The 25,750-nt window shown below is 39.6% G+C and overlaps 2 protein-coding genes and 1 non-coding gene across 8 annotated transcripts in view; 2 read left to right on the top strand and 1 right to left on the bottom strand.

Moving 5' to 3' along the window:
- Positions 1-1,189: 1,189 nt before the first annotated feature.
- METTL18 (methyltransferase 18, RPL3 N3(tau)-histidine) lies at positions 1,190-4,514 on the bottom strand. 4 transcript variants are annotated; one of them, XM_007531783.3, is made up of 3 exons: positions 4,283-4,514; positions 3,592-3,800; positions 1,190-2,546 (listed from the first exon to the last, which is right to left on the bottom strand). In XM_007531783.3, the coding sequence occupies exon 3, from the start codon at positions 2,359-2,361 to the stop codon at positions 1,234-1,236; it is 1,128 nt and encodes a 375-aa protein (XP_007531845.2). In that variant the 5' UTR covers positions 2,362-2,546; positions 3,592-3,800; positions 4,283-4,514; the 3' UTR covers positions 1,190-1,233. The 4 variants fall into 4 exon arrangements, with proteins under 4 accessions (XP_007531845.2, XP_016047459.1, XP_060053912.1 ...); XM_016191973.2 differs by having other exon boundaries at positions 3,729-3,800; XM_060197929.1 differs by having other exon boundaries at positions 4,303-4,514.
- Positions 4,515-4,546: 32 nt separating this feature from the next.
- FIRRM (FIGNL1 interacting regulator of recombination and mitosis) overlaps positions 4,547-25,750 on the top strand; it is a 61,998-nt gene continuing 40,794 nt past the window's right edge. Inside the window, exons 1-7 of one of the 3 annotated variants that reach the window (XM_016191976.2) lie at positions 4,547-4,684; positions 9,903-9,942; positions 13,285-13,373; positions 14,726-14,830; positions 15,433-15,573; positions 20,845-21,010; positions 21,628-21,712. In XM_016191976.2, coding sequence (XP_016047462.2) covers positions 4,574-4,684; positions 9,903-9,942; positions 13,285-13,373; positions 14,726-14,830; positions 15,433-15,573; positions 20,845-21,010; positions 21,628-21,712 — 737 coding nt within the window. In that variant the 5' untranslated portion in view covers positions 4,547-4,573. Of the gene's footprint in view, positions 4,685-9,902; positions 9,943-13,217; positions 13,374-14,725; positions 14,831-15,432; positions 15,574-20,844; positions 21,011-21,627; positions 21,713-25,750 lie in introns of those variants that run through there. The other 2 variants (XM_060197926.1, XM_016191977.2) reach the window with 2 other exon arrangements.
- On the top strand, positions 7,306-7,409 carry LOC132540564 (U6 spliceosomal RNA). Its single transcript, XR_009551763.1, has one exon. It is a non-coding gene; the product is annotated as a U6 spliceosomal RNA (small nuclear RNA).

Below are 25,750 nucleotides of genomic sequence, written 5' to 3'. Positions count from 1 at the left end.
TCATAGCTTCTGGGCTGAACAGATAGCTCAACAGATATGGTGCATGCCTTGCTACTCATATTTGAGCCCTAAAACTGTGCATACCAATACCAGAAGCTCCAATGCTTCTCTCTCCCTCTCACTGAATGGAAAGTTGACCTGGAAGCAGTGACATTACATATGCAATGCCTCAGATATATATATATTTCTCTATAGCATTTTTATACTGCATGGCAGTTTCCTTTATTTCTCCCATCTCAATGTGAATCCAACTGCTTAGTGTAACTCTCATTATACAAGAGAAATTGACATAGTGGGGGTTGTATTGTTAAATGGGAATCTGGGGAATGTTATGCATGTACAAACTATTGTATTTACTGTTGAATGTAAAACATTAATTCCCCAATAAAGAAATAAATTATTAAAAAAAAAAAAAACCAAGAGAAATTAAGTAAAACGGGAGTCGAGCTGTAGTGCAGCGGGTTAAGCACAGGTGGCGCAAAGCACAAGGACCGGCATAAGGATCCCGGTTCGAACCCCGACTCCCCACCTGCAGGGGAGTCGCTTCACAGGCGGTGAAGCAGGTCTGCAGGTGTCTATCTTTCTCTCCTCCTCTCTGTCTTCCCCTCCCTCTCTCCATTTCTCTCTGTTCTATCCAACAACGACAACAACAATAATAACTACAACAATAAAACAACAAGGGCAACAAAAGGGAAAAAATAAATAAAATAAAAATTAAAAAAAAAAGAAATTAAGTAAAACTAAACTTCCTACTTAAAGCCTTTAACCTAATATTTAGATTTAGTCCCAGTTAGTGATTCATTATATACGTCTTTCAGGTTAACTGCATGGTGATATGACCAGGCACTTCAAATGAATAGAAACTAACACTGGGAAGAAATCAAACTGGAGATAAGAATCAGCATGTTTTCTATGTAAAAATTTACATAATGTCCAAGGTGGTAGAAAGGTCAGATAGAATGAAGGTAGAAAATGGGAAATGATATTCTAGGAACTCTTATCAAATGTTCATGGGCGTTATTTTCCTTTTTTTTTGGGGGGGTGGGGTGGGGGATGCTATTTTCCCAATCTCCTTTAGCAAATACAAAGTTTTCGATGTGCTGGCTTGTTTCTTGGTAAACAAAACTACACAAATGTGTAAAGTCAGAGAAAACTAGTAGCAAAGCCGAAATCAAACACTAAAAACAAGTTTTTGGTCAGTCTCTTTACTCCATTTAGGACACTCAGTAGGCATTAACTTGGGCATTTAAAAGTCATCTCAAGTAGCACTCTCTTTAGTCCTTCATCAATTATTTCAAGTATTCTAATCTCAAATACATTCCTTTCTTCTACAAACTTCTGAAAGAGATGAATACCTCCACCTACACCGAAATAATGTGCTTTGCTGGCCAAAAGCACTTGTCCATGCTTATCTAACAATCTAAACAACGTTTGGTGTAAAGAATCATAATAATCTGGATTGTAAATGGTTTCAGAAGTAAGAATAAGATCGTATTTTTCAAAGAGCTTTTCACTGCCAAGTACAAGCTTACAAAATTCAGACCACTCGCCAGAGAAGAACCGACACTGATGCAACTTCTGTGCAACTTTTGATTTCCTGCCTCTTTTTACTTCTGGTTCTTTTAGGTCATTTTCTTCATTTTCCAAAGTGGAATTAGCAATGACGTTAGGTAAAGTTACTTCGTCAATCACCAAGCTATTATAATCTTGAAAATGGATTTCTCTGGCCCCTCCCTTAGATGCAATTATACCCAGCAACCCAGATCCACAGCCAAGATCCAATACTTTTTTCCCAGCAAATTTTACTTTGGCCTTTGTGAAGTAAGTCAAGAGGTCAAAGGTACATTCCCAGACCTTTAAACCACCTTCATACACACCTGTAATAAGATCAGAGTGTGAAGAAAAGCTTTTGGAAACAATGTTTTCCCCAGAGAAGTTCTCTTTCAACAAGATGGTTTTCACTATGAGTACATTCACATCCTGGAGGCCTGGTAATGTTTCCAACACTTTATTTTCTAAAACCTTCTTGATATCATTAGGCCTAGAATGTTCTTTGGCAACTCTCAAGCAGGGCTGTTTTTCATGTGGTTCCAAGTTACTTGAACTGTTAACTCCCTTGAATGAGCTGTCTGTGTCTTGAGAGAAAGCTGCACTACTCACAGAGTCAGGTTTCCACAAGTGATTTGGAGGCAAGTCAGAATGCACAGTAGAACATTTTCTGTCCCTCTGTTTACCTTCTTCACCTTCTGAGACTGAAGACTCTTTTGAGGAATCCAGGGCCAAACCTCCATCTTCAATGGGTGCTAATTTATTTGCCAGATGATCTTCTATTGTGAAATTAAATCGAAAGGTCATTCTCATTAAATACACACAGTTCTTAAAAATCAAAGGCAGGGTCTTCAACTTCTGGATAGAAGTAATAATACACAAACTTGTCTAAGTTCTTCAATTAGCTTTGTTGGAGTAAAATTCTCTTCAGCTGCAGTTACAAATATTTAGAAATGCTCTCAAATGACTTTTTATAAAAGCTTGTTCTTTTGACTTAGCTGTGAAGAAAAAAAAAATTTGACACACTTCATTAAAATGCAATAGTAAACAACCCATTGTCTCCATACAGTTGCCTTTTCTATAAAACTAATGGAGAGGGGGCTGGGCAGTAGCACAGCGGGCTAAGCGCACATGGCTGAAGCGCATGGGCAGCATATGGATCCTGATTCTAGTCCCTGGCTCCCCACCTGCAGGGGGGTCGCTTCACAAGTGGTGAAGCAGGTCTGCAGGTGTCTCTCTTTCTCTCCCCCTCTCTGTCTTCCCCTCTTTTATTAATTTCACTCTGTCCTATCCAACAATGACAGCAATAACACCAATAATATTAACAACAACGATAAACAAGGGCACCAAAAGGGAAAAAAATAGCCTCCAGTAGCAGTTGATTCATAGTGCAGGCACGGAGCCCCAGCGATAACCCTGGAGACCAAAAAAGAAAGAAAGTAATGGAGAGGGAATACTGTGTTGTCAGAAAAGTAATGACATATTTTTCTATTGTTTAAAAACATACATACATTTTGCAGATTTCAAAAGTTTAAGACAAGAACAAACTGTAAAAAATGAAGCAAAACTCAAAGAGCAACAAGTACGGGGAAAAAAACAAAAACAAACAAACAAAAAAACAGGGCCAGGTGGTGCCACATCTGATTGAGCACACTTTGCAAATGGTGAAGCAGTGTTGCAGATGTCTCTGTTCCTATCTCCCCCTTCCCTCTTGATTTATGACTGCCTCTATCCAATAAATAAAGATAATTTTAAAAACTTTTTTTAAAAGTCTGTGGTTTCAGGCAGAAAAATAACAAATCCAATTACTTTGCTTCTAGACACCATGCCGTCCAAATCCATTTACCCCCGCTTTTCAGCCCCACCCGCCTACAATCCCCGAATATCCTGAGCCCATCCCAGGTACAAACTAAAAGCAATAAAGACGTTATTTTCATAGATGAGCCTCCCTCAACAACATGCACAGTTGTGCTTTGGGGTGTGTAAATCCATCCAAAAAAATCTCACTAGGAATGTTTCATAGAGAACTGAAGTCCTGAGTACCTGCAAGTCGTGTGATTTTTAAGTAATTAGTAAAAGGTTAGTTTGATGACAAAGCAGACACAAAATTTAGGCAGTTAGTGTGCAGTTTGGATAAGTCAGTAGCTGTGGAAGCCATGCAACGATATGTTTTCTTATACATAGAATGGTGCCACCGTATTCCTCATGGTCTGGAGAGAAGCCATCTGTCGCCCTCTTGGGTTCTTCCAAGGCTGGACAAGTAAACCAAGCAAACATGAAGCAAGTTAAAAGAGGAAAAGTAAGGAAAATCTTGGTCACAACATAGGGACCTCCTGTATAGAAACAACTCGGAAATTCTGAGTAACTCACCACGTGGCCCTAGACATCCTCTTTTAAAGTTAACACAAGAGACTTTGGGAAGAATGGAAGGCAAGTCTAGTGGGTCATCAAGAAGGAAAAGGTTTATTTAAGGTTTCATCTTCTCCATTGATTAGGTCCCTCCTCCCCCACCCAGATGCCTCCTGAGTCCCTCTCACAAAATCAACCATTTTGCCAAAGAACAATTCCGGGAGTGCGTGTTGATTCCCATCAATCAGACTACTTATCAGAAGGCTTATCTCTTAGCAATTCAGGGTGGCCAGGCTGCAACTCCAAGCCTTCCCACCCATGGAGCTACTCACAACCTAAGCGGAAAGAGGGATCTTGTGGGGATCCCCACCCCACCAGCCCTCACCTCTCCCCTCCCTCCAGAACCTGGAACCGCAGCCAGCAGGTGGGCGCTGCTACTCCGCGGAGGCGAAGCGGCCGTGACATCAGGACGCCCGCACACCAGTGAGGCGAGGCCTCCGAGGGCCAGATAGGCCCGACGCTCTACCCGAGGGCTGCGGTCCGCACGGGATCTCCGTGGCATCGGTTTCCGGCGGTGAGGTCCAAAGGGTTGTCGGGAGTTCCGGCGTCAGCAGCGCGCGCGTTCAAAGCTGTATTCTGGAGGTGGCGGTGGCTGGCTTGATAGCTTCCTGCCAGCATGTCGCAGGAAGGTGCTGTGTCTGCGAGCGCGGCCTCCCTGGAGGAACTGGCCCGTTGGCCCGAGGAAATGTGCCGCCGGGAGTTGCAGTCCGTCTTGCCGCGGCTGCTGATATCCTTCCTCCTCAGTCCCGCCTGGGAGTGCGGCCTCGAACTTCCGCCCGACCTGGCGGATGGTTGAGGGGATTGGGGGTGGGAGGAACGTGACGTTGGCCACGCATGGTCTCTTGACAGTTTGGCACTTTTGTGTCCAGTTAGTGTAGTGAAGTGCAACTACCTGAGGTGTGGAGGCTGGGTTAAGTTTGCGCTGGGTGATGTGGAGAGACGCGGATTGTCTCGTTTTAGAGTCAGCCCAGGGCCTCGCATCCCGGACCCAGTTTTCTACTTTGTATTTTTGTTAAAGACACCAAAGCTGAGTTCAATAGAGTCCCACTTGTCTCTATCCTTGGTGCTTTGCCTCCCCCGAGGATTCGTGCAAAGCAGGTACATATGCACTCTACCGACGGAGCCACCCCCCCCAGGCTTGACGGCTTTGTGTGTGTGTGTGTGTGTGTGTTTGTGGGGGGAGGGGGCTCATCTCTGAAATGAGCTGTGAAGACTATTAACTGCCTTGTTGAGAGTCAAAGGACATCATTCCAGCCATTCAGGGAGTCACCAGCCCAGTAGCCTGAATTCTTTGTTGCGTTGGCCGGACCTCCCCGGCCTCAGGTGTTTGTGGAAATAACTCAGGACAGTTGAAGTTGTAACCAGCTGCAATGGGGAATTGAAATCTGAAAGAAAGGGCCGGAGTTACCCTCTTGGTAAGTTAAGCGATGTCCAGTAATTTAAACTGTTTTTTTCTTGCCTCTCAGGGATCTCTTATTTTTTATTGGCTGGTTGAAGGACTTGGCATTTTTATTTATTTTTGCCACCAGGATTGTCGCTGGGTCTCGGTGCTGACACGACTCTACTGCTCCCTGCAGCCCCTCGTTCCTTTAGACTCTTTATTCCCCTCTTTCCTTTAGACTCTTATCTACAGTCTATATGCAGGTCAGAGATTGTGACAGTGAAACAAAGGGAGAGACACCAGACCACTGCTCACCCGTTGTGAAGCTTCCACCCTGCAGGTGGAATGGCCCGGTGGTCTTTGTGTCTCTGTGCTTGTGTGTTCTAGGAACGAGCCACTTTTAAGTCTTGTGCCCCTGCTGTGTGTGCTTAACATTTTGATTTTTTCTCGGTACTGTCACTTTGGAATTTATTTTTACCAGAACACTGATCAGCTTTGGCTTATGGTGGTGCTGGGGATTGAACCTGGGACTTCAGAACCTCAGGCATGAAAGTTTTTTATTATTTATTTACTTATTTTAGTGATTTAATGTTGATTTACAAAATTACATGTCAACAGGAGTATAAATCCACTCCATTCCCACCACCAGGGTTCTGAATCTTCAATCACGCCACTGTAAGCCACCACATCGCCAGCCATCATCTCTACATCTGTCTACATTTATACATAATTACTCCACTTTTCTTCCTGATCCATTCCTCTCTTCCCCTCCGCCACTCATGACATCATAACTACCTCCATATGTCCCTCTACGTTTCCTCCTCTCTCTCTGGGTGCTGATGAAGCTGGAGTTGAAAGTCCTCTTCTTCCTCCTATCAATTCTTCCCCGCTGGGAGTATGGATCAAGGTTGTTTTTGAAGGGCGGAAAGTAGGAGTTCTGGCTTCTGTAACTGCTTCTCCGCTGGACATGGGCGTTGGCAGGTCGATCCATACCCCCAGGCTGTTTCTGTCTTTTTCTAGTGGGGTGAAGCTCTGGAAAGGCGAGGTTCTAGGGCACATTGGTGAGAAGTCAGGATGGAATCATGGTGGCATCTAAGTTAGTGTCTGGAAGGTTGACTGAAGTCTGACTTCTTGTTAAAAGATAATTTTTAGGCCCAGCTCACCCAGGTGAGTGCATAGTTATCATGTGCAAGGACCCAGGTACAAGCCCCCAAGCCCCACATTCAGGGGGTAAGCTTCATAAATGATGAAGCAGGGCTGCAGATGTCTATTTCTCCTTGTCTCCTCCTCATCTCTCAATTTCTTTTTTTTTTTTTTATTTAAGAAAGGATTAATTATCTCAATTTCTTTTTATTTAAAATTTTTTTCTTTTATTTTGTATTTGACAAGACAGAAATGGGGGGGGAAGATAGGGAAAGACACCTGCAGCCCTACTTAGCCATTCATAAAGCTATCTCTCATCTGAAGTAATCTTTTGCTAATAATTTTATCTCACCCTCTTTCTGACTGTAAGAACCCCCTATTTTGTGCAAGTCCTTGTTGTGACTTGCTAAACAGGATGCTGCCAGCTCATGAAGCATTTAATAAAGTTAAATTTCTGAAGAAGGAAAAAAAACTATCTCTCTTCAGATGGGGACCAGAGGTTTCAACCTGGGTCCTTGTTCATGATAAAGTGTGTGCTCCACAAATGCACCATCAGACCCCTTACCCTCTCAGTTTCTCTCTGTCCTATCAAATGAAGAAAAAAAGGGGGCAGAAGCCATCAGGAGCGGTGAATTCCTTATGCAGAACCTAGCCCCAGTGAGAACCCTTTCAGCAAAAAATAAAAGTTTAAAATAATAAAAAACTTCTCTTAAAAAAAAAAAGATGATTTTCCCCTTCTTTGAGCTCACCTTCAACATAGAACTGTACTCAGAAGAATAAATGGCCTTCACTTTGAGAACACCAAAAAAAGTACAGCTAAAACCAAGCTTCATCAGCACATATACTATGAATTGGAACAATACAGAGACTATTAGCATTGCCCCTGCACAAAGATGACATACAAATCCATGAAGCATTCTATATTAAAAGAAAAAAATGTTATGCATGTACAAACTATTGTATTTACTGTTGACCATAAAACATTAATCCTCCAATAAAGAAATAAAAATGGGAGTTGGGTGGTAGCACAGCGGGTTAAGCACATGTGCCACAAAGCACAAGGACTGGCATAAGGATCATGGTTCAAGACCCCAGCTCCGCACCTGCAGGGGAGTTGCTTCACAGGCGGTGGAGCAGGCCTGCAGGTGTCTGTCTATTTCTCCCCCTTTCTGTCTTCCCCTCTTCTTTCCATTTCTCTCTGTCCTGTCCAACTATGACAACATCAGAAACAACAACAATAATAACTACAACAATGAGAAACAAGGGCAACAAAAGGGAAAATAAATATACATTTAAAAAAGAAAAAGAAAATTATCTGACTAGGCAGATCACATTTAGATGCCAAAGTGTTACTAGTTACCACAACACTCTGTACAACTTTGGCTTCTAGTGGTGTTGAGGATTGAACCTGGGACTTTGGATCCTCAGGCACAAGAGTCTCTTGCATAACCATTATGTTATCTACCCCCACCCCCAAAACACTTTTAGTTTGCAGGTATGGAATTATTCTCAAAGTCATTGACTTTAAAAACAAATCACCATCCTATTTAAAATCATTGGCTATCAGTAAGTACCCAGGAGAATGTCAGGCTTTGGAGGAGCAGAGAGAATTGATTTCTTGCTCTCAGATTCTAGGGGACTTCACTAAAATTAAAAGTCATCATTCCTGTTGAGGTCAGGGAATATGTCGGGAGAGCCTGGAAGCACACTTGGCTGCACTGTATTTGCACGTGTGGGAAGGGGGAACTAGAGCACAACGGATGCACACAGAGGAGTTTTAATAAAGGAACCACACCTGGTGATTTTGGCAGGCCAGTGGGAAGCTGGCTCGGGTGTGACGTATATAGAGTTTAAGAAGAGGGAAAAAATAAAAGAGGGGACATTCACACACGAGATGCCTTTTGGAATCTTTCCAGGCCTTTGGGGACCCTATCTCTCAGAGCTTTCTCTTCACTTTAAATTCACTTTGTACTATTTCTACTTCATAACAATAAAAGAATGGAACCTGCATACGGGTCAGAGTGTTACCTTGCAATTCTTTCAAGAGGCCCTGTGATGAATTCAGTGGGAGGGAGCTGGGGAAGGCCCCAGATAACCTCTCCTCCCCAATAATCCCTGCTTAGTTTTGCTCCTCATATTTAACATTCAGAAGGTCCCAAACCTGTTTTCCCAGTTGTTTTCATCTAAATAGTTTCATTAGTGAAAATAAGGTTGAGGGAAGACATGCAAGCAAAATGAGAAGGTAGGAAATGGTAAATGACATCCAATAGGAACAGATGAAGTACTATCAAATAATAAAGGTAAGATTTCTTTCCCAGGTTAGAAGTTAGAAATTCAGGAGTTAGGCGGTAGTGCAACTGGTTAAACGCAGGTGGTGCGAAACACAAGGACCAGCATAAGGATCCCGGTTCAAGCCCCCACTCCCCACCTGCAGGGGAGTCACTTCACAAGCGGTGAAGCAGGTCTGCAGGTGTCTTTCTCTTCCCCTCTCTGTCTTCCCCACCTCTCTTCATTTCTCTGTCATATCCAACAACAATAACTACAAGAATAAAACAAGGGCAACAAAATATTTAAAAAACGTTTTTAAAAAGTTAGAAATTCATCGATTACTATTATAGCGATGTTTATAATCTGTCAAAAGTACTTTTTTTTTAAAAGATTTTATTTATTAGAAAGATAGGAGAGAGAGAGAGAACCAGATATCACTCTGGTACATGTGTTGCCAGGGATCGAACTCAAGACCTCATGCTAACAGCATAATTAGCTCTGTCTTATGGTGGTACTGGGGATTGAACCTGGGACCTCAGAGCCCCAGGCAGGAAAGTTGTTTGCATAACCACTCCTCCTCGGGCCTTGAAAATATTTTAATATTATTTATTCACTTGATGAGAACATACATACCTCCACTTCATATATTCATAATTCCACTGCTTCTGGGTTTTTGTTTTCTTTTTTCCCTTTTCATTTTCAGATAGGGAGGTAGAAAAGAGATGCCACAGTACTACTTCACCTTTTGTGAAGCTCCTCTTGGTGCTCTGTGAGGTACTCCCATGTGGTCCAAGGACTTGAGCCTGGGTTTATACATATGGTAAAATGTGAGGTCTACATGGTGAGCTGTATCCCAACCCCTGGAAATGTTTGTTGTTGTTGTTGTTTTTAACCACAACACTGCTCAGCTCTGGCTTATGGCAGTGCGAGGAATTGAACCTGGGACTTTGGAGACTCTAGCATGAGAGTCTCTGCATAACCATTATGCTATTTACCCCTACCCAAAATATTTTTAAAAGTAAAATTAACCAGCAATTTAAACCCAATTTAGCCTTTCTGGAATGTTGCTTAAGCTTCAAGAATTCTTTTTAAATTCTGACTAGTGAAAGTGAATAAGCTATTATTATACTCGTATCTTCCTTAATTATTTTACTCCATGTTTGAACATTCTGATGATTGGAGTGAGCATATACGTAAGTAAAACTATCTTAATTAAATAATGTGCTTGGATATCTTTAATATTCTCAATACAATTTTGTATTCTCATCAAATAAAGTCTCTCCCAATTATAGGATAACCTCTAATCTTCAGTTACACTACCTAAAACCTTTTAGTTTATAGCACTTAGTTGTTTTTTTTTTTTTTCTTCCAGCAGTTAGTTTTAATTTCCATTTTGGAGAGCTTTGTTAATATATTGTTAACTGTTAAGTTGTATTGAGTATGAAACATGCAGTCTGCTTGTTAACATCAGTTTCTCTTTAACTTTGTTCACATTATTGGTCTTGTTTGATGTGGCTTGTTTAGTTGAGATAGAGCATTAAAATCATACTGAACAATTGTTATTTATATAGTGGGTTGTAAAAAGCCATAATGCACATTTACATAGAAAAAAATACATCACGACTTCTGACAACCCAATATTTTGAATTCTATTTATATTTTACTTGGTTGTGAGACATTTGTTCATAATTTAAATATGTGCTGCCTGTTGCCATCTTTAAGTAACAACATTGTTTAACTCATATTCAGGATAAAAGAAGACATATTCATTGTGGAGAATTTAGAAACCTGAAGAAAAACAGAATTTACTAAATTTTAAAAATTTAGTAAATGAGCTGGAGAGACAGCATAATGGTTATGCAAAAGATTTTCATGCCTGACGCTCTGAGGTCCCAGGTTCAATCCCCAGCACAACCATACGCCAGAGCTGAGAAGTGCTCTGGTAGCTCTCTAGGTGTATCTTTCTATATCTCTGTCACTAAAAATAAACAAATGAGGGAGTCTGGTGGTAGCGCAGCAGGTTAAACACACATGGTGCAAAGCCTAAGGACTGGCGTAAAGATCCCAGTTTGAGCAGGTGGGTCAGTTCACAAGTGGTGAAGCAAGTCTGCAGGTGTCTTTCTCTCCTGTCTTCCCCTCCTTTCTCCATTTCTCTCTGTCCTAACCAACAATGACATCAGTAACAACAAATTAATAACCACAGCATCAATAATTACAACAAGGGCGGGAGTTGGGCGGTAGGGCAGCCGGTTAAGTCCAGGTGGTGCTAAACTCAAGGACTGGCCTAAGGATCCCGGTTCAAGCCCCCAGCACCCACCTTCAGGGGACTCACTTCACAGATGGTGAAGCAGGTCTTCAGGTGTCTTATTTTTCTCTCCCCCTCTCTGTTTTCCCCTCCTCTCTCCATTTCTGTCCTAACAACTATGGCATCAATAAGTACAACAACAATAAAAAGCAAGGGCAACAAAAGGGAAAATAAATAAATAAACTTAAAATAGAATTAATAAATAAACTAAAAAATAGAATTTAAAAAAAAACCTCCAGGAGCAGTGTAGGTACTGAGCCTTAGCAATAACCCTGGAGGCAAAAACAAAACAAAAAAAAGAAAAATGAAGTATTTTTTTAAAATTAATAAGCTAATTTTTTTTTTGCCTCCAGGGTTATCACTGGGGCTCAGTGCCTGCACTATGAATCCACTGCTCCTGGAGGCTTTTCCCCCCTTTTGTAGCCCTTGTAGTTTTATTGTTGTTGTGGTTATTGTTGTGGTTGATGTTGTTAGATAGGACAGAGAGAAATCGAGAGAGGGAAAGATGGGGAAAGAAAGACACCTGCAGACCTGCTTCACCACTTGTGAAGCAACGCCCCCCCACCCCCGCAGGTGGGGAGCCAGGGGCTCGAACCGGGATCCTTGGCACCATGTACGCTTAACCCACTGCGCTACCGCCCAACTCCCAAAATGGCTTTTATTTTTCTTTTAAAATATTACTTTATCACGTGTGAACCTTCCCCTTCACACAGTGCAACCATGTGGTAGAGGCTTGAACCCAGCCAGTCCGCATAGTAAAGTGTATGCTTTACTAGCTGAGCTGTCTCCTGGCCCCATGATTAAGTTTTTCTTAATTTGTTTTTTTAAATACTTATTCCTAGTGAGAGACAGAGAATGATACAGCATGAGTGAGACTGCTCAGGTCTAGTTTATGAAGGTTCAGGGAATTGAACTTGGGACTTCAGAGCCTCAGACATGAAAGTCTTTTATGTAACTATTATGCTGTTTCTTCAGCCCTATGGTTAAGATTTTTATTTTATTTTATTTATTTTTAAATATTTTATTAGGGGGTCAGTCGGTCGTGCACCAGGTTAAGCGCACATAGTATGCAGCACAAGGACCTACATAAAGATCCCCAGTTCAAGCCCCTGGCTCACCACCTGTGTGTGTGTGTGGGAGGGGTTGTCACCTCACAAGTGGTGAAGCAGGTCTGTAGGTGTCTTATCTTTCTCTCCCCCTCTAACTCCCCTCCTCTCTCAATTTCACTCTGTCCTGTCCAATAAAGTGGAAGAAATGGCCTCCAGGAGCATTTGATTCAGAGTGCCAGCACTAAGCCCCAGTAATAACCCTGGAGGATATATATAATTTATTTTAATGAGAGAGACCAAGACCTAGAACACTGCTTAGCTCTGGCTTATGGTGGTGCTAGAGATTGATCCTTTGGAGCCTCAGGTACAAAATTTTCTTTGCATAACCATTACGCTGTCTACTCAACCCTAGTTAAGATTTTTTTTACATGAAACATTTTCATTTCATTCCTGCATTATTCCTTGTAGTCTCTGCTTTGTATACATATATATGTGTATATGTATGTATATATATATTGAAATTTCAGTTATACTATTGGGTTGTAGGAAAAGTGATGACACATTTTTGCATAGAAAAACAAAAATAGGGGGCCAGACAGTGGCACACCTGGTTGAGTACATACATTAAAGTATGCAAGGTCCTGTGTTCAGGTCCCTGGTCTCCACCCACCTACATGGAGAAAGCTTCATGTATGGTGAAGCAGGGCTACAGATACCTCTATCTCTCTCCCTTTCTATCTCCCCCCTCCTCAATTTCACTCTGTCTCTATAATAATAAATAAAATTAAAATATTAAAAAATATATATTATGACTTTTCCAACAACCCAGTGTTTTGGAAGGTCTTTTTGTCTAAAGTATTGTGAACATTTTATCATGGTTTTAAGTAATCTCTACTACTCACTTTACTCTGTATGGTTTATTTATTTATGAGAGAAAGAACCAGAGCATTGCTCTGGCATATGCAGTGCCAGGGATTGAACTCTTAACCTCATGCTTGTAAGTCCAAAACTGTATCATTTTAGATACCTAGTCTCTTCACATAGAATAAAGCACTTTTACGTTATACAAAGCTTTAGGTTTATAGTTCATATGCATTCTCATATTTTTGGAGAGAGTAATGAGGAACTTTTGGCCTATATAACATAATATTTCCACAAAATGTTGCTGTCTTGTTTCATAGAAATTCTGAAAATTACTGTACAAATGTTTTTACCTCATATGAACCACATGACATTGGAACAGACTCTGTTTTCACAAATGCTACCAAAGGTATGGTACTATCTTCTTCTTCTTCTTTTTTTTTTTTTTATTTATTAATTTTTACAAGAGAGGCAGGCCAGAGCTCAACTCTGGTATATACTATATTGGGGCATAGAACTTGGGGTCCATGCATGTGAGTCCTATACTCTACCACTGAACTATCTGACCCCTCTGCTACTATTATCCTAATTGATGTACTATAAAAGCTGATAAAGTTAAACTTTTATACTAGATAAATAACTGTTAAAGAAAAATAGGTCTTGGGAGTCGGGCTGTAGCACAGCGGGTTAAGCGCAGGTGGCACAAAGCACAAGGACCGGCATAAGGATCCCGGTTCGAACCCCGGCTCCCCACCTGCAGGGGAGTCGCTTCACAGGCGGTGAAACAGGTCTGCAGGTGTCTATCTTTCCTCCTCTCTGTCTTCCCCTCCTTTCTCCATTTCTCTCTGTCCTATCCAACAATGACAACAACAATAATAACTACAACAATAAAACAACAAGGGCAACAAAAGGGAATAAATAAATAAAATAAATATAAAAAAAAGAAAAATAGGTCTTATGTGAAAATATAATAGTGTTAGTATAAGCCGTAGTTTATTAAGGTCTTATATATTTAGAAAATATGAATCCTTTATTGAGTTTAAATTATTAGTAGTTAATTTTAATGACTTTTGCATTTTTTTTTACTTTTGCATTTTAATGCTGTTACATGACAATTTGGGGTGAATGATGGGAGTTGGCTGAGTTCCTTTGATATATCTTACTAGAATTTATTGGTGTTAATGTTAAAATTGTTAAATTTCATTGTCTAGGAAAGTGAAGCCTAAATTTACTATAAAAATCTTAGAATTAAAAAGGCTGGTAGAATCAGGTAACTACTCAGAATATGTTATTTCTTTTTAGATGTATATGCTGTACTTTTTATCTGAATAATACTCGACCGTTTACTTTTTGCCACCAGGGTGATTGCTGGAGCTCAGTTTGAACACATGATTCCACTGGCTTTTTTTTTTTTGGATAGGATTTTTATTTCATTAGGTAAATTCTGACCACAGTTGAGCAATTTGTTTGAAGCATTTGTTTTTCAGTTATTACATAATATAACATAGTAACAGTATTCCATGAATGTTAGTAACACAAAAATCAGATCATCTGACATTTTTCTTTAAAGATACATCTTTCCTTTTCTAGTGATTAAAAAAAAAGTTTAATATCAGAGAATGAAATGAGAGCATCACTCTGGTATATGTGGTGCTGGGCATCAAACCAGGCACCTCAGGCATATAAGTCTTGTACTTTAGCTGAGCTATTTCTCCTGCCACCCTGGTGATTTTCTGTTTATAACCTGTTTTGTTTTCACAGACAGTAAAATTATTTGACAATATGATGTATGAGTTAACTAATCAAGCTAGAGAATTATCAAGTCAAAATTTAGAAATCCAGGCCACTCTGAGGAATATTTTACAAGTAAGTACCCAAGGGATAAGAAAGTTGCTTCAAAGAGTGAGATTTTTTTTTTGTGTGCTGATATTAATTAGGTATGCATTGTTTATGTAATGGTCCACTGCTAGAATTAAACTAACAGAGCTAAAGATATACAGAAACATAAATTCTACTTTTATATAATTTTGTGCTAACTTGAATTTTTAGATAAGCCATCAGGACATCATGATGCCCTACATATAATTTCACATCATGTGTAGAGTTCTTGTCATATGATTTAATGTAAGGGTTAGGAGTCCAACTTTTTTTCTTAAATCAAATGGCAAGCCAGTTTCATTCTACTAGGCTGAAAGTCTGTGAAGGGAGGAAAGAATCCATTTTGTTCACTGCCATATCCCTAGCATAGCCAGCATTCTCTCATAAACTTTTTTTTAAAAGATATATGTATATGTGTACATATTGAGAGAAGAGAGACACAGGACTAGAGCACTGCTTAGCTCTAGAATAAAGTGATGGGGGTTGAACCTGCAGGCTCCAACATGGAAGTTGATGCTCTTAACAGACTAAGTTATTTTCCTCAGCTCCCAAAATAATCCTCTCAATGAAACTTATCTCCTTGTTTTTAGACAATGGTACAAGTCCTAGGAGCTCTTACAGGATGTGTTCAGCATGTCTGTGCCACACAGGAATCCATCCTTCTAGAACATATTCATAGTCTCCCCTCCTCAGTCATACATGTAGTCAAAAGTACCTTTGTGCATTGTAAGGTGAGTAAGGAATCTTAAGTACATTTTAATTTATTTGTTTTTTATTAGTGATTTAATAATGGTTTATGAGATCATAAGATTACAGAATAGTTCCACACTGTACCCACCACCATAGTTCTGTGCCCTTTCTTTTCCCCCACCCCTCAAAGAATAACCACCATAGTTTTCACAGTCTTAGCACATTTTGATGTTAAAAAAAAAAAATCATGTGTTTCAGTTGCTTATGTTGCACATAAGAGCAAAACCATCCAGTAGTTGTCTTTCAGAAAAATGCAAATCATTTGGTAATATACATAATCAAGAGTCCATGAACAGAAAAAAAAAGAAAAGGGGAAAAAAAAAAGAGTCCATGAACACACAAAATTAAGAACCTCAAGATAGTATTTGTTATAGGAAGGATGAGAAAAAAATATATAAGAAAAAATTTTAAGACCCTTCTTAAAATTGCCAAGTGGTGGCGCAGCTAGTTGAGCACATACATTATAGTACACAAGGACCCAGGTTCGAGCCCCGGCCCACCACCTGCAGGGGGAAAGCTTCATGAGTGGTGAAGCAGGGCTGCAGGTATCTCTGTCTCTCTCCTCTACTACCCCCCCCCCCCCAATTTCTGGCTGTCTCCAATAAATAAAGATAATGAAAAAAAATTTAAGAAAGAAGAATTAAAAAATACTAGAGAGAAAATGATATCATTTAACAAGATAGAGGACTCTAAATGTGATATACATAAAAGTATTATACATATAATTTATATATAAATACATCTCAGAAAGTGTTAAACTATTCTTGTCTTACCATTTACTTGAATATCCTTTGTTCATTTCTTCCTCTCCTTCCATACTTTTTTTTTTAAGATGTTTGACCTTGACTTTACATGCTTTTCCTTTCCCCTTATCTTGTTCTTTTTTTAATTTAATTTTATTTATTTATTCCCTTTTGTTACCCTTGTTGTTTTATTATTGTAGTCATCGTTGTTGGATAGGACAGAGAGAAATGGAGAGAGGAGGGGAAGACAGAGAGGGGGAGAGAAAGATAGACACCTGCAGACCTGCTTCACCGCCTGTGAAGCAACTCCCCTGCAGGTGGGGAGCCGGGGTTCGAACCGGGATCCTTCTGCCGGTCCTTGTACTTTGCGCCACCTGCGCTTAACCTGCTGCGCTACAGCCCGACTCCCTATACTTTTTTTTTTTTTAATAAAAAGGAAACAATGACAAAACCATAGGATAAGACGGGTACAGCTCCACACAGTTCCCACCATCAGAACTCCCTATCCCACCCCGTCCCTTGATAGCTTTCCTATTCTTTAACCGTCTGGGAGTATGGACCCAAGGTCATTGTGGGTCTGGCTTCTGTAATTGCTTCCCTGCTGAACATGGGCTCCTTTTATACTTTTATATAAGTTGTCCTTTTATATAAGTTGTCTCATATATACTCCTTTATATACTCCTTTTATATAAGTTGTCTCATATTTCGATGACTTGTGTTTCTGGAGCTGCTTTATGGTTTACTGTTACTTGTTGAGAGTTAAATAGTTCTTGTTTCTCTGTTACACTCCTTTCAGTAATTCTTGCAAAGCAAGTCTGGTAAAGGCAAACTCTTCTAGTGTTTGTTTTTCTGGTACTTTTTTGATTGCTCCTTCATATTTGAATGGTAGTTTTAATGGTAGTTTTAATTTGAATGGGTAAAGTGTATGTACCTGGCAGTTGTTGTCTGTTACAACCTTAAATATGTCACTCCACTCTTCTGGCCTCCATGGTTCAGCGGGTTAAGTGCACGTGGCGCAAAGCGCAAAGACCAGCCTAAGGATGCCAGTTCAAGCCCCCAGCTCCCCACCTGCAGGGGAGTCGCTTCATAGGTGGTGAAGCAGGTTTGCAGGTGTCTGTCTTTCTCTCCCCGTTTCTGTCTTCCCCTCCCCTCTCTATTTCTCTCTGACACTATCAATAACAATTTCTCAATGACACTATCAATAACAATAATAACTACAACAATGAAAAAAACAAGGACAACAAAAGGGAATAAATAAATAAATATTAAAAAGAAAAAGAAAATTCTGACTGTAGTGCCTTTATAAGTTTCTTTTTTATTTTCCTTGGCAGCTTCTAAAAAAATTGTTTCTTTAACTTTGATAAGTTCACAGCAATGTGTCTTGATGTATGCTTATTTGAGTTTAAGAATTTTGGAGTTCTTTCTGCTTCCTGAACATCTACATCCTTACCATATCTGAGATTTGAAAGAATATTTATTATTTCTTTGAATGTAGTTCCTGCTCCCTGCTTTCCCATCTCTCCTCTGAGACCCCTATAATTCTGACATATGCTTTTCTTTTTTTTTTAATTTGTAGATAAATCTACTTTTATTAATGTCAACATAATAGTCTTCTAATTTATCAGCCTCCACAGGTAGACTCTTTTATTATTTTTTTTCTTTATTGGGGAATTAATGGTTTACATTAAAATACAGTTGTTTGTACATATGTAACATTTCAACCTCCTCTAGGTCCTCCTATGCCATCATATTCCAGGACCTGAACAACTCCCACACCCCAGAATCTTGTTACTATTCTTTTATTTATTTATTGGATAGGACAGAGAGAAATTGAGAGAGGAGGAGAAGATACAGAGGGAGAAAAACACCTGTATACCTGCTTCACCACTTGTAAAGCATCCCCCCTGAAGGTGGGGAGCCAGAGGCTTGAACTGGGACCCTTGTGTGAGTCCTTGCACTTCATACTATGTGCACTTAACCCAGTGCACCACCACCCGAACACCTGAACCAAAATTCTTTATGAGTGGAGAAAGTAAAAGGCCTGGCTTCTGTATTTGCTTCTCTGTTTGACATGGACATTGACAAATCAATTCATATCCCCCTCCCCCATCCTGTTTCTGTCTTTATATAGTGGGGTAGGCCTCTGAAGAGGTAAGGGACACATTGGTGAGGTTGTCTGTCTAGGGAAGTCAGGATGAAATCATGATAACATCTGCAACTTGGTGGCTGAAATACAGTGAGATGCAGGAGAAAATGTTTAATGAGAAGGAACCATAAAGTAGGAATAGAGCAGATGAGACTAGGGATCTTAGGGTGGGTAGAAGCTAGGGAGTCTATTTTAGGTATGTTCCTAGGGGCTTAAGACTGATAATTTTTACTGGAGTTTAATAGCTAATCTGCTGGTGGACTAATAATGTTGTCTGAGAGGATGGTGTCAGAATTGAGACTAGGACTAGAAAGCTGGATCAGGGTAAAGAGTACCTCCCAAACTTGAAGGAAACACATAAATACAAATAACTATTTACCATGTTGATCTGATCCAGGGTCCATATCTATTTGTATTTATCACAGGAGCCTGTATAACCTGTAAGTCTGTGTTCGAAGTCCATTGTCACAGCTGGGAACATTCTAGGCTGCACTCATTTTAAGACCAGTTCTCCTTGAGTGGCAGAGTAGGATGACCCAGCCTTCCTTCAGAAAGCGGGGCAGTCCTTACCATTAGTAGTTCATAGTGAGGGTACGGTCCTAAAGAAGCCCACAAGAGGCCTTATAATGACATTCCTGGTGGAAGTGACCAGTGATGATAGAAGGAGCTATTGGAGGCCTAGGCCCATATCTACAGGGGAATCCCAGGATTCCCTAACTTGGGCCCCAGGTACTGGGGTAGCCTATCTATCAGTGACTAAGAAGGCCATCATGTGAGCCAGTCTTTTGCCTTTTTTTTTTTTTTAATATTTATCTATCTATTCCCTTTTGTTGCCCTTGTTTTATTGTTGTAGTTATTATTGTTGTCATCGTTGTTGATAGGACAGAGAGAAATGGAGAGAGGAGGGGAAGACAGAGGGGGAGAGAAAGATGGATACCTGCAAACCGTCTGTGAAGCGACTCCCCTGCAGGTGGGGAGCCGGGGGCTCGAACCAGGATCCTTATGACGCTTAACCCGCTGCGCTACCGCCCGACTCCCCTTTTGCCCTTTTCTAGTCCGGCTTCTTTAGTCCCTTTGCCTGACAAGTTTAGGCTTCCTTCCAGATGTTAAAGCTTTGAGCATTGTTTGTTGTATCTAAATCAGGATTAGTTTTATGGTGTCTAGCATCAAGTTAGGGAGGAAATACACCTAGGATTTTAGTGGGGTCAATATTTGCTTTTCTAATGGAGTCTTAGACTCTCAAAGAGTTGCCTCTTTTTTCCTAAACCTTTTTTTTCTCCAACTTTGAAGTCAGAGTGTGGTTATTTTGTCCTCTATTTCTGATGTTATCTCTTCTACATAGGTAAGTCTTACTTCCTTGACTGCTATTTGAGACTGGAATGCATTCAATACTGTCCTTCCCACCCTGTAGCTCTATTCTTATGGTTTCCATTTTCTTGTCCAGTGAGTCTTTGAGATCATGGACTTCTTTCTGAATTCATTTCTCCATATTGAGAGCTTTGTAGTTTGCCCTTTTCTTCCCCCCCCCCCCCCCCATGTTGTATATTTCCTGACAGTGTAATTCTAAATTTACTATCCTGGGTCTGCATCATAAAGTGCCTGGCCATCTTGATTGGGGATTTCCTGGTTTTACCCATTTGTTTTGGTTTCTGCAGTTGGTGTGCAGTTGGCACTAGATTCTACTTTGTGTTTGAGTTGTGGGTAGATGGAGAGTGGTTTTGAAGATATATTATGACACCTAATGTCCTTTAAACAGAGTCCTGATGGGGTGAAGAGCAGGAGGGAATCCCAGATCTCTCCTCTTCCCAAACAGTTTCCTGAAAGTGGGAACTCTGCTGTGAGGACAAAGTACCTTCCCCAACTGCAGGGCAGTCTGACCTTGATCACCAGGGTCTCTGTGGCAGTGGGTCACCTTAGGATTTGGTTGGTTCTGCCTATTGCCACAAAGATACAATATTTAATTTCCTGAGTTCACAAAATAGTTCCCTGGATTTTGCTCAGGGACCTGTGGCTTCTACAGCAATCCCAAGCTCCTTTTTAAAAGCCATTTATTGACTGAGTGATTCTGCACAGGCCCAGATTTAACTGGTATACTTGAGTTAGTTGCAAATATGGTGCCTTTTCTGCTTGAGTTCTTCTGTCCCTTCCCTCCTACACCACTGTCACCAACCTTCAGATAGTGACGTTCCTTCCTTCATCAGAAATCCCACTTGTGCTCTGTTGAGTTATTTTGTTGCAATATTTACTTCTGTAAAAAAAAATTAATTTATTGTCTCTGTTAGAGTGAGTTAAAGTAAGTTTTGTTCTTGAGCTTTTTGTGATTTGCTTTTTCTCTCTCTCTTTTTTTTTTTATCTGTGACCAGAATAGTGAATCTGTCTATTCTGGATGTTTACATTTAGTCTCAGACCTTCTTCAGGCTCTTTTCAAGGAGGCCTATACCCTTCAAAAGCAGCTAATGGAACTGCTGGATATGGTTTGCATGGACCCTTTAATAGATGAAAAAGATGACATTTTGAATATGGTAATGGGTAAGTGAAGAAAATTTACTAAATGCATGTATTGACCTTTATAACTATATGCCAGTTAAATTAATCAATTGTGTAGTATCTAATGATATTGATCCTTAGTAAATTCCAATACCTTATTATTAGAATTTTCTCAAGTTTTCTAATTTCAGTTCCATAAATAATCTTTATTATGCCTAAGAGCTATAGGAGACAAGTTACTGCATATACTACACTTGTTCATATATACATATGTACTCCATTTACCCTTTTCCCTTTTTTTTATCCCCAGAACACTGTTCAGGTCTTGCTTGTGGTGATGCTGGGGATTAAATCTGAGCATTTACTTTATTAGTGGAATAGAGTTAGGTAAAATGCTGCACACTGGACTGGGCAGATGGCATGCTGTTACATGAAAAGACTGTCATACCTGAGACTCTGAGATCCCAGGTTCAATCCCCAACGCCACCACAAACCAGAACTGAACAGTACTCTAGTAAAAATAAATATAAATAAAATGCTACACACATTTTCTTTCTCACACTCACTTGAACAAATGTCGGAATTGTATACTTTTTTCCATAAATATAAAAATGTGCATGTAATTTGACTATCCTGAGAATTGTTATCTTTCATTTCAGTTATTCATTCATTGTTGGATATCTGTTCTGTTATTTCCAGCATGGACCATGCATTTCATGCCAATACTTGGAAATTTATAATTAAGTAAGCTCTTTTATTTTCACTTTTTGTGATATGCTTTCTGTTACTTAAAGTCTTTAGTTATTCATAAATTTTCTTAGGTTGCATTTGAAATATTTTGCATGGTGTTGACTGACATTGCTGTTTGATAATCCGGTGTCTTATATGTAGCTCCCAAATCAAATAGAATTTATTTACCCTGCTGCCTATATATATTTAAAAATATATAAAAGTCATACCTAGTTAGCTAGTACTTTTGAAGTAATGGGCCACTGGTCAAGATAAACCTTGCCTACTCTTTCTGTTGCCACTATTTAACTATCAGGTGTCCTGTTTCCACACTTACATAAATTAGTAATTGTACTCAAAGTCAAAAATATGGTCTCTTGTGTGCTTTTGTCCTAGTTCAAGTTTTATTCCACTTAAAAATTGAATTTTAACTAAAAGGTTGCATATAAAGTCCTTTATCTCATCAGATTCTTAGGGGTGAGAGGAAAAATAAGTAAAATGTGTAAATGAAAATGAGAAGTGGTGGTGCACCTAATTAAGCACAGACACGTGTGTGCAAGGACCTAGGTTCAAGCCCCAAGTCCCTACCTGCAGAGGGGAAGCTTTATGAGCAGTGAAACAGTGCTATAGGTCTGCCTCTCTCTCTCATTCTCTCTTTCTCTCCTTCTCTCTCTCTCCCTGTTTCCCTCTTCCCTTCTAATGCCTTTGTCTCTATACAATATATTAAAAAAAGTAAAAATGGTTAAGAAACTGTTGTGTGCACATACATGAAACATTGACATTAAAAGTAGGTAGAATGTCTCAATGTTTTGGATTCTCTTTATTAATGTGATTTTTTTCATTCTGATTTTTTTTAATTGGGGAATTAATGTTTTACATTCAACAGTGAGTACAATAGTGTGTACATGCATAACATTCTCCAGTTTCCCATATAACAATACAACCCCCACTAGGTCCTCTGAATCCTTCTTGGACCTGTATTCTCCCCACCCACCCACCCCCAGAATCTTTTACTTTTGGTGTGATACGACAGTTCCATTTCACGTTCTACTTGTGTTTTCTTTTCTGATCTTGTTTTTCAACTTCTGCCTGAGAGTGAGATCATCTCATATTCATCCTTCTGTTTCTGACTTATTTCACTCAACATGAATTTTTCAAGGTCCATCCAAGATCGGCCGAAAACAGTGAAGTCACCATTTTATACAGCTGGGTAGTATTCCATTGTGTATATAGACCACAACTTGCTCAGCCACTCATCTGTTGTTGGACACCTGGGTTGCTTCCAGGTTTTGGCTATTACAAATTATGCTGCCAAGAACATATGTGTACACAGATCTTTTTGGATGGATATGTTGGGTTCCTTAGGATATATCCCCAGGAGAAGATTTGTAGGATCATAGGGTAGGTCCATTTCTAGCCTTCTGAGAGTTCTCCAGACTGTTCTCCACAGAGGTTAGACCAATTGACATTCCTACCAGCAGTGTAGTAGGGTGCCTTTGACCCCACACCCTCTCCAGCATTTGTTGCTGTTACCTTTTCTGATGTATGACATTGTCACAGGAGTGAAGTGGTATCTTATTGTTATCTTTATTTGCATTTCTCTGACAATCAGAGACTTGGAGCATTTTTTCATGTGTTTCTCAGCCTTTTGGATCTCTTTTGTGGTGAATATTCTGTCCATGTCTTCCCCCCATTTTTGGATGGAGTTATTTGTTGTCTTGTTGAGTTTGGCAAGCTCTTTATGTATGTTGGTTATTAACCTCTTGTCTGATGTATGGCATGTAAAGATCTTCTCCCATTCTGTGAGGGGTCTCTTGGTTTGGGTAGTGGTTTCTTTTGCTGTGCAAAAGCTTTTTAATTTGATGTAGTCCCATAGGTTTATACTTGCCGTAGTCTTCTTTGTAATTGGATTTGTTTCATTGAAGATGTCTTTAAAATTTATGCAGAAAAGAGTTCTGCCAATATATTCTTCTAAGTATCTGATAGTTTGTGGTCTAACATCCCCATGTTCTTGATCCACTTGGAATTTACTTTTGTATTTGGTGAAATACAGTGGTTGAGTTTCATTCTTCTGCATGTTTCAACCCATTGTTTCCAACACCATTTGTTGAAGAGACTCTGCTTTCCACATTTAATAGTCTGGACCCCTTTGTCAAAGATTAGATGTCCATAGGTGTGGGGGCTCACTTCTGGTCAGTGTGTCTATTCATGTTCCAGTACCAAGCAGTTTTGATGACAATGGCCCTATAATACAATTTGAGATCTGGGAGTGTAATGCCTTCAGTTCTGTTCTTTTTTCTCAAGATTGTTTTGGCAATTCTAGGTCTTTTCTGGTTCCAGATAAACATTTGTAGCATTTGTTCTATTCTCCTAAAAAATGTGCTTGGGATCTTGATGGGGATAGCATTAAATTTGTAGATGGCTCTGGGTAATATATTCATTTTGATGATGTTAATTCTTCCAACCCATGAACACGGAATATCTTTCCACTTCTTTGTGTCTTTTTCAATTTCCTTGAGTAGTGACTCATAATTTTCAGTATACAAGTCTTTCACTTCTTTGGTTAGGTTTACTCCTAGATATTTTATTTTTTTTGTTGCTATAGTAAAAGGAATTGATTTCTGGATTTCAGTTTCTTCTAGCTTAGTGTTTGCATAGAGGAATGCCACTGACTTTTGAATGTTAATTTTGTAGCCTGACACCTTACTGTATTGCCTGATGGTTTCCAAAAGCTTCTTGCTGGATTCCTTAGGTTTTTCTGTGTATACTATCATGTCATCTGCAAATAGGGAGAGTTTGACTTCTTCTCTTCCAATCTGTATCCCTTTAATTCCTTGCTCCTGCCTGATTGCTATGGCAAGAACTTCCAACACTATGTTGAATAGTAATGGTGATAGTGGGCATCCCTGTCTAGTACCTGATCTGAGTGGAAAGGCTTCCAGTTTGTAGGTTTGCTATATATAGACTCCACTATCTTCAGGAATTTTCCATCTATTCCCATTTTTTGTCTGTGTTTTGATCATAAAGGGATGTTGTATTTTGTCAAAGGTTTTTCTGCATCTATTGATATGACCATGTGGTTTTTGGTCTTGCTTTTGTTGATGTGGTGGATCACATTGATTGATTTATGTATATTAAACCAACCTTGCATGCCTGGGATAAACCCCACTTGGTCATGATGAACAATCTTTTTAATAGACTGCTGTATCCGGTTGGCTAGAATTTTGTTCAGTATTTTAGCATCTATGTTCATCAGAGATACTGGTCTGTAGTTTTCTTTTTTAGTTGTATCCCTGTCTGCTTTTGGTATCAGGGTGATGTTGGCTTCATAGAAGCTGGCAGGGAGTATTCCAGTGTCTTCAATCTTCTGGAAGACTTTTAAAAGTAGAGGTATTAGTTCTTCTTTGAAGGTTTTGTAGAATTCATTTGTAAAACCATCTGGTCCAGGACTTTTATTTTTGGGAAGATTTTTGATAACTGTTTCAATTTCATTAGCTGTGATGGGCCTGTTCATGTTATCCACTTCCTCTTTACTTAGTTTTGGAAGTTGGTAGGTATCTAGGAAGTCATTCATTTCTTCCAGGTTCTCTAACTTGGTGGCATATAGTTGTTCATAGAAGCCTCGCATGATATGTTGAATTTCTGCAGTGTCTGTTGTGATATCTCCTCTTTCATTTACTATCCGATTTATTTGGGTCTTCTCCCTTTTTTGTTTTGTGAGTCTGGCTAAAGGTTTGTCGATTTTGTTTACTCTTTCAAAGAACCAACATTTACTTTCATTGATCTTTTGTATGGTTTTCCTATTCTCAATGCTATTTATTTCTGCCCTAACTTTAGTGATTTCTGTCCTGGTTGCTTTGGGGTTCCTTTGTTGTTCTTCTTCTAGGTCTTTAAGATGTGCAATCAGGCTGTTTATTTGTGCTTTTTCTTATTTCCTAATGTGTGCTTATATAGCTATGAACTTCCCTCTTAGGAATGCTTTAGCTGTGTCCCAAATATTTTGATAGCTTGTGTCATCATTTTCATTGAACTCTCGATATATTTTGATTTCTT

The sequence above is a fragment of the Erinaceus europaeus genome, chromosome 9 (assembly GCF_950295315.1).
Source record: "Erinaceus europaeus chromosome 9, mEriEur2.1, whole genome shotgun sequence".
NCBI lineage: Eukaryota > Metazoa > Chordata > Mammalia > Eulipotyphla > Erinaceidae > Erinaceus > Erinaceus europaeus.
The sequence above is the reverse complement of the archived record's forward strand: the minus strand, read 5'-3'. Positions and strand labels throughout refer to the sequence as shown.